The sequence below is a fragment of the Canis lupus genome, chromosome 1 (genome assembly GCF_003254725.2).
Source record: "Canis lupus dingo isolate Sandy chromosome 1, ASM325472v2, whole genome shotgun sequence".
Classification (NCBI taxonomy): domain Eukaryota; kingdom Metazoa; phylum Chordata; class Mammalia; order Carnivora; family Canidae; genus Canis; species Canis lupus.
This window is the reverse complement of record NC_064243.1, coordinates 16,671,334-16,684,170: the sequence shown is the minus strand read 5'-3', so window position 1 is coordinate 16,684,170 and position 12,837 is coordinate 16,671,334. Positions and strand designations below refer to the sequence as shown.

General features: G+C 44.6%; 1 protein-coding gene across 1 annotated transcript in view; it reads right to left on the bottom strand.

Annotated features, from left to right (window-relative positions):
* CCBE1 (collagen and calcium binding EGF domains 1) overlaps nucleotides 1–12,837 on the bottom strand; it is a 227,104-nt gene that overhangs the window by 5,558 nt on the left and 208,709 nt on the right. Inside the window, exons 6-9 of the mRNA XM_025422130.3 lie at nucleotides 11,400–11,503; nucleotides 5,470–5,590; nucleotides 309–448; nucleotides 174–209 (exon numbers count right to left, since the gene is read on the bottom strand). Of these exons, the coding sequence (XP_025277915.1) occupies nucleotides 174–209; nucleotides 309–448; nucleotides 5,470–5,590; nucleotides 11,400–11,503 (401 nt within the window). The remainder of the gene's footprint in view (nucleotides 1–173; nucleotides 210–308; nucleotides 449–5,469; nucleotides 5,591–11,399; nucleotides 11,504–12,837) is intronic.

Sequence of the window (12,837 nt, the reverse complement as noted above, 5' to 3'; positions counted from 1 at the left end):
GTAATTATGGTTATTTGCATCTTAGCTTTTCTTTCCTGCTTGGGGGAAAAAAGTGTCTCAATTTTGCAACACACAAAATGGGGGTAGTAAACAGTGCTTGAGCTTTATGTGATGCCTGCCAAGTTGGCTGCAATTAGTAATACTTGGGCTGTAAGGACCACTCTAAGACTTACCTTAGAGCCATCTCTTCCTGGTGCACCTGGCGGACCCTATAAGATAAAGGGATCTAGCTCAAAAGAAGGAAAAGGCATGGGACAAGAAGAGGCTTTCCTCAACAACGGTAAGTGGATCTCTGACAAAATACTGACCACGGGGCCCCTCCGGCCTTGCTTAATGTGAGACAGATCGGGAGATGGTCCCATGGGTCCCATTGAGCCCCGGGGGCCGGGCTGTCCAGGAGGGCCTGGCATTCCGGGGAAACCCGGGCTCCCCTTTGGTCCTGGTGAGCCTGTAATAAAAAAACACCTCATTAGCTCTGTATCTCGTGAGGAGGATGAAGGCTCTGGCTGACCAGAGAGTCTGGGAGCCCTTTGCAGCCTTTCTCTTCGCAGTCTGCCCTTTGCCTTCTGACATCTCTATTAAGATGCCCTATAAGCATTTTAAAACTTAACATGATCAGAATTCTCCATCCTTATATAATCATTGTAGACCACATTTCTCCAAAAATATCTCAATCCTCTTCTCTGTAAGAGAATTAACAGCATACTATACAAATAATGTGTGTATATAATAGATACAGATATATACATTAGCTATATATCAAATACAGATGTGTATGACCATATCCATATACACACCACATAAACTCCATACGGGTTTCTGCAGTCGTTTATGGATACCATTGTCCTCTGAATATCCTAACGCTTAAAAATTGGGGAGATTTCATACAGAAATCTGGACAATGGCATCTGTTTGAAAACAGGAAGAACTAAAGCCACTATCTTCCCATTGGCACGATGGATTAGCTTACTCTCCACTGCTTACACACCGAGTCTTCATTCATCTGAGCCACCTGCCTGGGCCCTATAGACATTGTGGGTTTTGTTTTTTTATTTCTTCTCCGAAGCCTAAAGTGACAGAGCACTGGGAGTCTCTGAGCTTAAGACCAAGCTATAGGACTGCTCTTGTGCCTGCTTGATAAGGTATGTGTGCCAGATTGTGCCATATTTACTATGGAAGCTGATGGGGAAGGCCTACAGGGCTCATCTACCTTTAACTACAGACATGGAGAACTGTAAATAGTCACTCTGGCTTGGGCTGGGCTTGTGGCGGGGGGTAGTGTCTGGCACACGGTGAGGGAATGCCTCGCCTGCTCCTGGGGAGCATAGGTGCTAAGCTGTGGGGCAGCCCCTTGGTGCAGACTTCAGGATGCTGGCTTCTACATTAGGTCTGGAATGTCAGCTGGGGCAGGGGGATGAGGAGGAAGGAGGTGAGCATTAGGAGAATATTTTATTATTGTAGTAAATTACACATAATATAAAAGTTACCATTTTGACAACTTTAAGATAGTACTGTTTAGTAAGTACATTCACCTTGTGCAATAGATCTTTAGGACTTTTTCATCTTGCAAAGCTAAAACTCTGTACCTACTAAACAACAGTTTCTCATTTCCCCTTCCCCAGCCACTGGCAACTACCACTCTACTTCTGGTCTCTATGAACATGACTGCTTTGGATACCTCCTATTAGTAGAATCATATGGCATTTGTCTTTTTTTGTGACTGGTTTATTTCACTTAGCATGATGTCCCCCAAGTTCTTCCATGTTATAGCACACAACAAGATTTCCTTCTTTTTAAGGCTGCATAATATTCCACTGCTGTATATAGCACATTTTGTTTGTCCATTCATCCACTGATGGACACGGGCAGCTTGGCGATTGTGAGTAGTGTTGCCACATATACAGGTATGCAAACATCTCTTTGTTCTCTTGCTTTTGATTCTTTTGGATACTATGCCCACATGTGGATTGCTGGATCATATTAGTTCCACTTTTAATTTTTTTTTTAGAAAAAATACTCCATACTGTTTTCCATAGTGGCTGCACCAGTTTGCATTCCCGCCAACATGGTGCAAGGGGCCTCTTTTCTCCACAATTCCCACAACACTTATTCTCTTCTTTTCTTGATAGTGGCTGTCCTAATGGATGCAGAGTGATACCTTATAGCTAGGTTTGCATTGCTCTATGAGGAGTGATGTTGAGCATCTTTTCATGTGCTTCTTGGCCATTTGTATATCATCTTCAGAGAAATGTCTATTCAAGTCCTTTGTCTAATTTTATTTTGAGTTGATTTTTTTATTGCTGAGTTGTAGTGTTTTTTTCTCCTATTCTGGATATTAACTCCTTATCAGATAAATGACTTGCAAATATTTTTCCCCCTTCCAGGGACTGCCTTTCACTCTGCTGATTGTACCCTTGGATGTACAGTTTTTAAGTCTGATGTAGTCCCCTTTGTCTATTTTTACTTTTGTCATCTGTGTGTTGATGTCATACCTAAGAAATCTTTGCCAAATCCAGCATCATGAAGCTTTTCTCCTATGTTTTCTTCTAGGAATTCTATAGTCTCAGATCTTACATTTAGATCTTTAATCCATTTTAATTTTTGTATATGGTGTGAGAGAAGGGTCCAACTTCATTCTTTTGCATATGTAACGACATGAGTTTTGACCTGTTTTCAACTGTCAACTTCGTGAGGGCATGGGCCACGTCCTAATCGTCTGCACACTCGCAGAATCCCAGATACATACATGCTCTTCAGAAAATGTTACACATCAAGTGAGCACACTGAAGACAGTGGGCTGATTGCTGTGCTAGAATTATTTGCCAGCGATGCCTATTTCAAATGCATACAGTAATACTATCTAGCTCCTACTAGTGACAGAACAGAGTAATTTTCAGGCGTCAGAAAACAGAAAAGTCCAATCAAGGAAACAAATATTTCTGATTTTTCATATTTGGGGAAATCTTTTATAGCTCACAGAAAAATTAAACCAAAGTTAAAGACAGTCAATGTTCTAATGAAAACATGTTTTACATCCTTACTCTCAACGCTGGTTCCAGGCACATCCTGAAAGAGTTTACCTGGGAAAGGGGATCAGATTCCTCCTATAATTAAATCCTTCCCCTCCAGTAGCACAAGGACAGGCCAGAGAGAACATTTTGTCTTAATTTACACAATCAATGAACTTCAGGATCATTGTATGTCAAGTGTCCTTAGAATGTGGGGTTTTGATATGCAAATCGAATCAGCTTATCCATAACAGTAGGCGCCAGGGAGCAGCAGCCACCTTGTCACCAGCAAAGCTAAAGGATTCCAACCCAGTGTAGTTTTCAGTGTTGGCACACCAGTCTTGGAATAAGCCCTGGGACTGGACTTTGGTTATGGATAAATCTAGTTATCTCTCTAGCTGCCCAAAAAAATCTCAATGGAGGACATGATAAACTGATGCTGGAATTTAGGAGAGAGAAAGAAAGGATTGGAAGACAAAGTAAGGGCACAGTCTGTTGCCAAAGTTAGTCCTCTTATTTTCTGCTCCATCAAGGACCCTGGACAGCTCAAACTATGTTAGAAACCAGATGGCAGAATTGGAAAGGAAAGCTAGCAAGTCATTCATTAAGAAGAAAGACAGCCAATGGTACCCTTGTTTCTACTTCATTTGTCCCTGTTGGGAGAGATTTGTAGACTGGCCTGCAGATGAACTTAATCCAGGGAAGCAGAGCAAGAACATACTCTTAGAAAAGGGTGGGGAACTCTGTGTTGGGAATCAATTTGTAAGGAGATCTACATCTATTTAGAAGCAGCAAGAGGCTGCCTGTGGGAGGCATCTGGAGAAAACTCCACCAAGGCCCAGGAAACGAACAAGAGGATCAACTAAGGTCCTGGACCAGTTCTTGTTCCCTGTATAGACTGAGACCCAGGGCACCTATGTTTGGTAGAAACCAGGAGATTAAGATATAAGTGAAAAAGAAAACAAATAACTAGTCTGGAAAGAATTTAGAGACTTTGTTCTTGTTGAACTTCCAACCTAAAATCCGCCCATATTCTTCCTGCTTGAACAAACCCTACCACTCTTCCAAGTCACATCAAACCCCAGTCCTGGGATCACTGTCGGCCAGTGGTCTCTCCCTTCTGTAAGCTCTCACAGCAGGAAGCACCTGTGTACTTACTTAGGGGCATACAGATACCGTCTTATTCTATTGGCTTTTACTCTTTGTGTCTTCTCTTTCTCATTAGAAGGCGAGGGGGATCCCTGGGTAGCTCCGTGGTTTAGCACCGCCTTTGGCCCAGGGCGTGATCCTGGAGTCCTGGGATCAAGTCCCACATCGGGCTCCCTGCACGGAGCCTGCTTCTCCCTCTGCCTGTGTCTCTGCCTCTTTCTCTGTCTCTGTGTCTCTCATGAATAAATAAAGAAATCTTTTAAAAAATTTTAGAAGGTGTCATTCAGAACACCTAGTACACCACTTAGCGATGATAATCAGGGATAAGATACTCCATGTTCTAGAATCATCTGCTCACACTAATATCATTTCCTTTACTGATGTGGATAAGAGTCCGTTGATCAATCTATGGAGAGGGACTCATAATAAAATAGAAAATATCATGTAACTATTTTTTAAAGTTCTCATTGTGTATTTCCTGATGGAACAATAGGACATTTGGGATTTTCTTCAAGGGATGAGGGTGAAATCTCTAAAATAATATGTTGAATACAAAAAGCCAGACAAAAAGAAAACCTATGATGAGATTCCATTGCTCTGAAGTTCTAGAACAGATAAAAGTAGTTAGAAAGCAGGTCAGTGGTTCTCTACAGTTAGAAGCAGAGAAGTACATTGCAAAGGGGCACAGGGAACTTTCTGGGGTAATGCAACTATTCTATATCTTGATGTAGATATATGGCAGTGGTTAGAATGGGCTTGATATAGGATGTATATATTCGTCAGAACTTGTTGAAATGTGATTTAAAGAGGGTACGTTTCACTATATTTAATTGTATCTCAATAACGCTGACTTAACAAAGAAAAATATATAAAGAAATACAGATGTGAGTGTGTTCACAAATAATAGGGGAAGGAGGAAATAAGATTGAGGAATAAGCAGAAACAAGGCTGGCCATAAGTGGTTACAGCTGGCTGACGTGCCCTGGGGGTTCCTCACCTAGTTCTATTTTTGTATGTTACCATTAAAAATAAGTCTTCATTTTGTTTCTCAGTAACTTAAAATGTTAAAAATCTTACCCATGCCCAGGACAATGACCTCCTTCTTCCAGATTTCTCCTGGTTATGAGGGCTTTTTAGGCTTGGGGACCCAATTCCCCCAGGCTTCTCATAACATAGGTGTGGGAGCCCCCTGGATTCCTGTGGCTGCCCTCACCCACGGAGGCTGAATTTGGTCCAGCCCGCGCTCATGTGAGCTCCCGGCAGGCTTTGGCTGGTGGCTCTGTCACCATCCTCTGCCCTCCTCCCCACTCACCAGGAGGGCCTTGGCCACCAGGCAGCCCAGGGGGTCCTGGAAGGTAGGCGTTTGAGGCCAGCACCTTGTTGCCAGTGATGTACTTGCCTAGGTCGGCAGCACTGTTGGGGAGCAGGGCAATCTGTAAAGAGAAAGGGATCCACGGTCAGGAAGGGATGACTCCAGTGCCAGGGAGATTTGTTCGCATCTGTGTGTCTGCAGAGCCTGCAAATTCTTTTTGTGGTCACTTCCCCTCCATCTGAGCCTGTTAGAACTCAAAGGAGCTGTAGAAATCCCCTTCCAAATCCAGAGGCCTTCCAGTGAAAATCACTTGTATGAGATCACTTGGCTGGTTAGTGGACAAACCTGGATAGCCTCCAGATAGCCCAGACATCATCATTATTCATTATTACCATAATGGATAGGTTCTGTTTGTTTAAGACTTTCAATGTGTTAATTACTTTATTTAGTACTTACCCTGTGCCAGGCCCTGTGCTTGGTTCTAAGGTGACAATGGTGCTCAACACATGGTCCTTGCTCTTAGACGCCCCTCAGCCTTGGGAGCCAGGACCAAGAATTTGGCTTATGGTTCATCTAGACACTCAGCTGTTGGGGATCCAGTAGCAAACAGTGACCGTCATGGAAAAATATGTCCGCAATGACAGTCCTACCTTCAAAAGGTGGAGGCTAACTTCCACCCTCTGAGTGTGAGCTGTACTTAGAGACTCACCTCCAGTAACTAGAAAATGATGGAAGTGATGGTGTGTAACTTCTGTGATGAGGGCATAAAAGGCACCATGGCTTCCTCTTCACTTTCCCTCCTGGGTTGCAGGTAGCTCACTCTAGGGGAAGCTGGAGGCGCCACCCAGACAAATAACCTTCACGTTCCTTGAGGTCAGGGACGCTGTGTGAATCTTATGGGTGAGCTGAATATTATGAATCTCTACTTCCTCACCAATAAAAGGGAACATCACCAGCCACCTTTACAGTTGTGGAGATTTAATGGGAAACCATAGATATGGTTTGTGTTACGGTGTGTAACCACCATAGTGAGGGTTACACACCATCACTTCCATCATTTTCTAGTTACTGGAGGTGAGTCTACGTACAGCTCACACTCAGAGACTGGAAGTTAGCCTCCACCTTTTGAAGGTAGGACTGTCATTGCGGACATATTTTTCCATGACGGTCACTGTTTGCTACTGGATCCTGTAGGTTAGGTGCCCAGGACAGGACCTGGGACATACTAAGTGGCTCAATAAATGGTAGTTGCAGTCTCTTTCTTTCAAGAAGCTAATTTGAAAAGTGCCAAGTCAGGTGGGGAAAGGCACATTTCTGAGGGGCACAGCTACCCCCTCCAGAAGACTTAGGCTGGATCCTGGAGTTCAGTAAAAACCAAGTCTCTCTGAGATTTTTTGGAACATGTTCTACTTGTCCCCACATCCTCTTGGAGGGGGCCCTGCTTGGAAACCCTGTATCCACAGAGCAACAGAGGCCAGGAGAAGGCACATGGCAAAGCTCATCCCTAGCCTTAGAATGCTCTGATGCCAGACAGCCATCTTTGGATCTGAGAGATCAAGCCTGGAAGATGAGACCTGCATGTTCAGCTCTCTTTACTCCCTTAGAAAAGCTGTCAGGTGATCCAGTAAATGTCAACCTCTGTTTCCTGGATGACTTAATGCTGGGTAATTACAACCTGGCTCCCTTCAGTTCCTCTACACATCAGCAGGATGAGTGGAAAGTAAAGGTCCTACTGTTTTGGAAGCAGGTCGCCATGGTCCCTGTCTTGACTTGCTGCATAAAATACAGCAGAGGATGGGCTTGGGGGATGCAGGTATTTGTGAAGGTCATAGTAATATAGGAAGGGTCTACATTTCTCCTAGATTCCAACTGATAGAATCATGAATATTATTATCTTTTTTTTTTTTTTTAAGATTTATTCATGAGAGACACAGAGTGAGAGCGACAGGCAGAGACACAGGCAGAGGAGAAGCAGGCTCCATGCAGGGAGCCCGACGTGGGACTTGATCCCTGGTCTCCAGGATCACACCCTGGGCTGCAGGCGGCGCCAAACTGCTGCGCCACTGGGGCTGCCTGAATATCATTATCTTTATATATGAGCTTTCCTAATAAAGTATCTACCTCATAGAGTTGTTGGTACAAATCAGGTAGATGCTGCCTGTAAAGCACTTTGTACGGACATATAATTAATGTTATTTAGGGGCACCTGGGTGGCTCAGTCAGTTAAGCCTCCGACTCTTGGTTTGGGCTCAGGTCATGATCTCAGGGTTGAGAGATTGAGCTCCACATCAGGCTCTGCACTCAGGGGGAGTCTGCTTAAGATTCTCTTTGTCTGCCCATGCCCCCATGCTCTGTTTGAAATCCTCTCCCTCTGCCCCTCCCCCATGTTCACTGGTGTGCTCTCTCAAATCTTTAAAAAAAATGTTATTTGGTAAACATTCAAAGCTCTAAGTATCGAATACTGTTTTAAGTCCTTTATAAATGTTAGTTCATTTGATCTTCATGAAAACAGAAAAAGTATTGTCATCCCCTTTCAATAGGAGGGAGGCACAGAGACATTAAGTCGCTTCCCTAGGGGCATACATCCAACTTGTAGTGGGGCTAGGATTTAAACTTAGCCTATATGGTTCTGGAATCTGTGCTCCTAACCACTACACCAAGTTGCCTTTCAATATTACCAGTGATCCTCAGCAAAGCATCTACAGTCACTTTAGAATGGACTAGTCTTCCCAACATCCTGAGAAGGCCCCTTTTGCAGAGCAACTAGAGCAAGGTAGCAGGGGAAATCACAAACGATCGTGAAGCCATTTATGTGCCTGGTACTAAAGGCAGTGCTAGAATGTGCAAACGCAGACATCGGGCTGCAAATGCACGCACTCCTCTGAAATTGCACTGACCTCTAACTTCAGAGGCTCTCTCTGTCCCCTTCCACATGGCAGCTGGCACTGACTCACACTACTGGCTTGATTATCCAGATAAGACAGTTGATGAAGGCAGGACTTGATTCCTCAGTCTGTCAACCTCCCTTATCTCCCAGTCCATCATAAGGCATAGTAGTGCTCAACAAACCCTGAGTCATCATTCATATTCTGCAGCAGTGCCCATCTCAAATCAAATAGTCCATGCAGCAGGAACATGAGGAGCTTTCAGAAAACTGGCTCCTTGTCTCAGACTTTCCCTCAGTGCTGACAAGCCTGGCATGCTATCTAGAGTTAAATATTTTACCTATTCCCAAATCTCTCTGTTTTTTTTTTTTTTTTTTTTTTTAGCCAAGTCAGTACCCTCCTCCCCCCCACCAATCCCCTAAATCAAAGAAGAAATTATGGAGCTGGAAGCTCTGGGGTCTGCATACAATTTTAAAAAACTTTTTATTGGGAGATAAAAGCACAGAACCCGGAAACCCCACAAATCTACATCCTAGCAAATGAGGATAAGGCAAGTACCTTTTTAACGAAACTGAAGTAAAAAAATGGAACTTAGCCGTTCACCAGAAGTCACCCTTCATGTGCTCTGACCCAATCATAGTCTCATCCTTCTCCCCAAAAATAACCACTATCCTGATTTTAATCACTTCCTATATTTTAAAGATAATTTAGAAATAACCCGACTATGCATGCCTACACACTATGGTTTAGTCTTGTTCTTTTACAAAAATGATAGATCTTTTAATCTGCAAGTTGCTGTTCCTCTTCTTTCCTTTCCTTACAATTTACCCACCAAAGAACTCAGGTCACTTACCCTGTAGAGTTCCCCCGCTGTTGGGGTTTTGCGGACTATACTCAGGGCAATTCAGCATGTTTGCATACTCTTTTCTACTGTGGGGTTGGCTAGGGCCCAGGACACTCAGTACCTACTTCTTGGCCAAAGTTTATTTGGATAGATCTCCTATATTCTTTCTGGAAGAACAGATGGCATCTATAATAATGACATGAAGTTAAAATCTAATGGACAATTCTGCTACCTGGCAGGAGCAGAAGTCCAGCCTGTCTCTTAGGCAGTGACTTTACTTCTCTGAGGACCTCTGTGTCTTTTTTACAGGGTCATGGTAGGAATGAAATGAGATCCTAAATATAAGACTGCTTCATAAACTACAGAATACAACACATTCTAACAGGTGCCTTTAAAAACGAGTTGCTCTTCATAATGCTCTCTGAATGCCAGCATTTGCTCAGCCTTGCCACAATGCATTTGTAGGATTCAGTACGAGGTGGACCATTTCCAGTCCAACCAACCACATGAGAGTTACTGCACACGAGCTTCTGGAGTATTAAGTATGTGAGAGTTAACCTCATGAGAGCTATTAAAGTGCTGAGTGCATGAGAGTTACTGCACCAGTCACTGGAGTATTAAGAAGTACTTGCAACTGGATTGTATGTAGCTCTACAGCAAGGTCTTTAAAGGTGACGAGTATTATGATACAAACAAAATTTTCAACTCTTTCAATATTTCTTTCACAGAACGTAGATTCAGAATCTACATTCTGTGAAAGCCAGGGAGGCTAAGGGAAAGCCAGATACTGATTTAATAGCTGCATTTCTGAACAACTTGTGAGGTTTAGTAGCACTATTTTAATGATCATCCAGGATGGAAAAAGCTTCCGTATAGCTCCTGGATTTTTAACTCTCCAAGAGAGGAAGCAGAGAGTAGTTTTAGGTCTTGAGATATTGAGCAACTGCCTCCCCTAAACCTTAATCCTCTGGCCTATGAAATGCAAACTTACTTCTTCCATGAACCCTTTTTGGATTTGCTCAGTAAATGTGAGTATCAATGCAACTTTAACCTGAGGACGTGTGTGGGACGTGTTTATCTCTGTGTTCACGCTGCTACACTTACAAAGTGTTCCATCCGTTCCCCTTTTTGGATCACAGACTTCTTAGGATCGTGATTACAGGATACATCTATAGATCTTTGCCAACAACACATGAAAGACCAGCGAGGCCATTCTCCGCCAATCCATCTGCTTGTTTTGCCTGGTAGCTGTGGTTCTCATTAAGGGCTGCTTGAATGTTTGTTGAACATGGAAAAGCAATATTGTCCTGTGCTTACCCTTTGGCCTTTAGAATAACAAAGTCAAGCAGACAATATATCCTCTTTGATGTGCAAAGAGCCTCGGGTAGAAGCAGTTAAGCAAACAAAGCAGTACGTTTATGTTTTATCAGCATAAGAACAATTTCTGAATTGCTGACAAACTGCCAAATTGACTGAACTCAGGTATAGTAAGTACCATCGATCTAGGCCCAGGATAGTTTCAAGAAACCAGGTCGCTAGATCCATCACGGGGCCATTACTCACAGCACAACAATGTTACTAGAAATCTGATATTCTCTGAGGCATGTGTGGGAGCCTTTTATAAAGTGGGTCAGTCAGTCCTCATTCTTGTAGACACGAGGTACCCAAAAGGCTGCTTTCCAATGTGAAAAATCAAGCTGCTACAGAAGTTTATCATCAGCTTATGGAAGTTTATAGGCAGGACGTCCTCTATTGGAAAACATGCTCAAAATGTTAGATGAGACAGAATTGTGTAAGTCTGCCCCAGGACCCTGTGTCTGGCCATTCATTTCACCAAAAGTTGCAATAGTCCTAGCTCCTCCTCCCTATGGCTTCACCATGCGCCCCTTGCCTCACATCCTGTTTTAATAGGTTTTATTTTATTTATTTATTTATTTATTTTTTAAATAGGTTTTAATTAGGTAATCTCCATCCCTTTCCTGCCTTGGTCATCTTGTTGCCCTTTAGATGGCAGCTCTGCGGGTGGGTGGGCAAAGTGAAGTCCAGGGCCAAACCTCAAACGTAGCTGGCCCCACCCTCAGTGAAGGCTCGAGGACACTGTGGGCGACAACTCACTTTCTTATTGTTTCTAAGCATCCTTCCTCTTCGTCTCTGTCAACCCCTCCTTTTATGTGACTGTCTCTGACAGAGGCCGCACATACCTTCTGCTTCAGCTGCAGCACCGTCTGCTTCATCTGGTGAAACTCCTTGCAGGTGGCACAGCAGGTTCCAGCTTCCACCGCATTCTCAGACTTCTCCTCGTGCCCTGCGGGGGGCCGGGGGGGGGTGGCTCAAGGTTTGGGAGGCTGGAGGACAGCCCCAGAAAGAGCATCGCAGAGGGCAGTCCGCCGAGGAAGAGGGGGGCACGCAAGGAGAGAGGCAGGTGATTCTACAGTTCTCAGGTCACTGACCCCGCACCCGGGTCAGGGGAGCGACACAGGCACCCCATCCCGGCTCCGGATTCAGCTGTTTCCACTCAGGGACCCCAGTGTCTTCCTCTTTCATATGTGAACATGTGAACCGTGGCCCTTTCATCAGGGTTTTTCAGGAGGTGGGATCTACCAACCTGACCTGATTTATAGTCCCATCCTAGGGCCAGTGTTCGCCTACTGTAAATTTTCCCCCGAGCTCAGGCATGGGACTCTGGTGCAGGGCTCACCAAGCTGGTCTCTGACAGCTCTGATAATCCAGTTGTTTAAATTGAGCACAGCCAGGCCAGGTGGGGCCCCAGATCAGGACTGAGCACTGACCCCTCCAGGGAGGTGTGAAGTCAGGAGGGGAAGTGTTCCAGGTACTCTGCACATACCTGCCTGGGGTAAAGGGGGACAGGCACCAGGAGAGGCAGTCTGGCTGTCCACTGTGAGGGCTCCCAAGCTGCCTTGTACAGCAATGGAAACTCCAAGAGCTTTTTTTGTGAGATCACATCTTGCTAAAGAAAGAATGGGTGAGCTTAATGGTAATGTGGCCAAAAATTCACACAACTCTCAGCTTACTGGCATGGAAATGGGCTGCATGAGCCTGTGTGCTGGAGAGATGGGCCCTAGAGCTCCGCTTGCTGAGATGAGCAGGTGCAGACCACCGGGCTGTGTGTGAAAGAGGTCAGTGGTGTGAGAGGGAGGATGTGCGAAGGTTTTGTTGAGGTTGGGAAGGGCTGTCTGACACCCAGGGAAGTATAAGCACGCCGAGCCCAGAAAGCCTTTGGGGTTGGGCTGGGTATGTGGATAACCACCCTGGCTGTCTGGAATGGAGCTGGGGACATCTGAGCAATGTCCCTCTAGGCCACTTCTTGTCCTTCTTGGCTCATGTGTTTTTCTTATTCCCCCTTTTCCGGGAAGCTCTTTTTGTCTCCATTCATGGAAATCTATCAGCTATCAAGACCCAGTTCAGACGTTCCACAAAGCCTGTCCTCTCTCTACAGAGATACCGCAGTCCTGACATCAGGCGACAGTTACCATGTGTCCAAATGGCGGGTGTTCTAAACTTCCCTGGGGAGTGCTATGCAATATCTGGGAAATAGAGTGTCATAGGTTGAACCGTTTCCCTGCCAAAGTTCGTATGTTGAAGCCCCAATCCCCAGGACCTCAGGATGTGACCTTATTC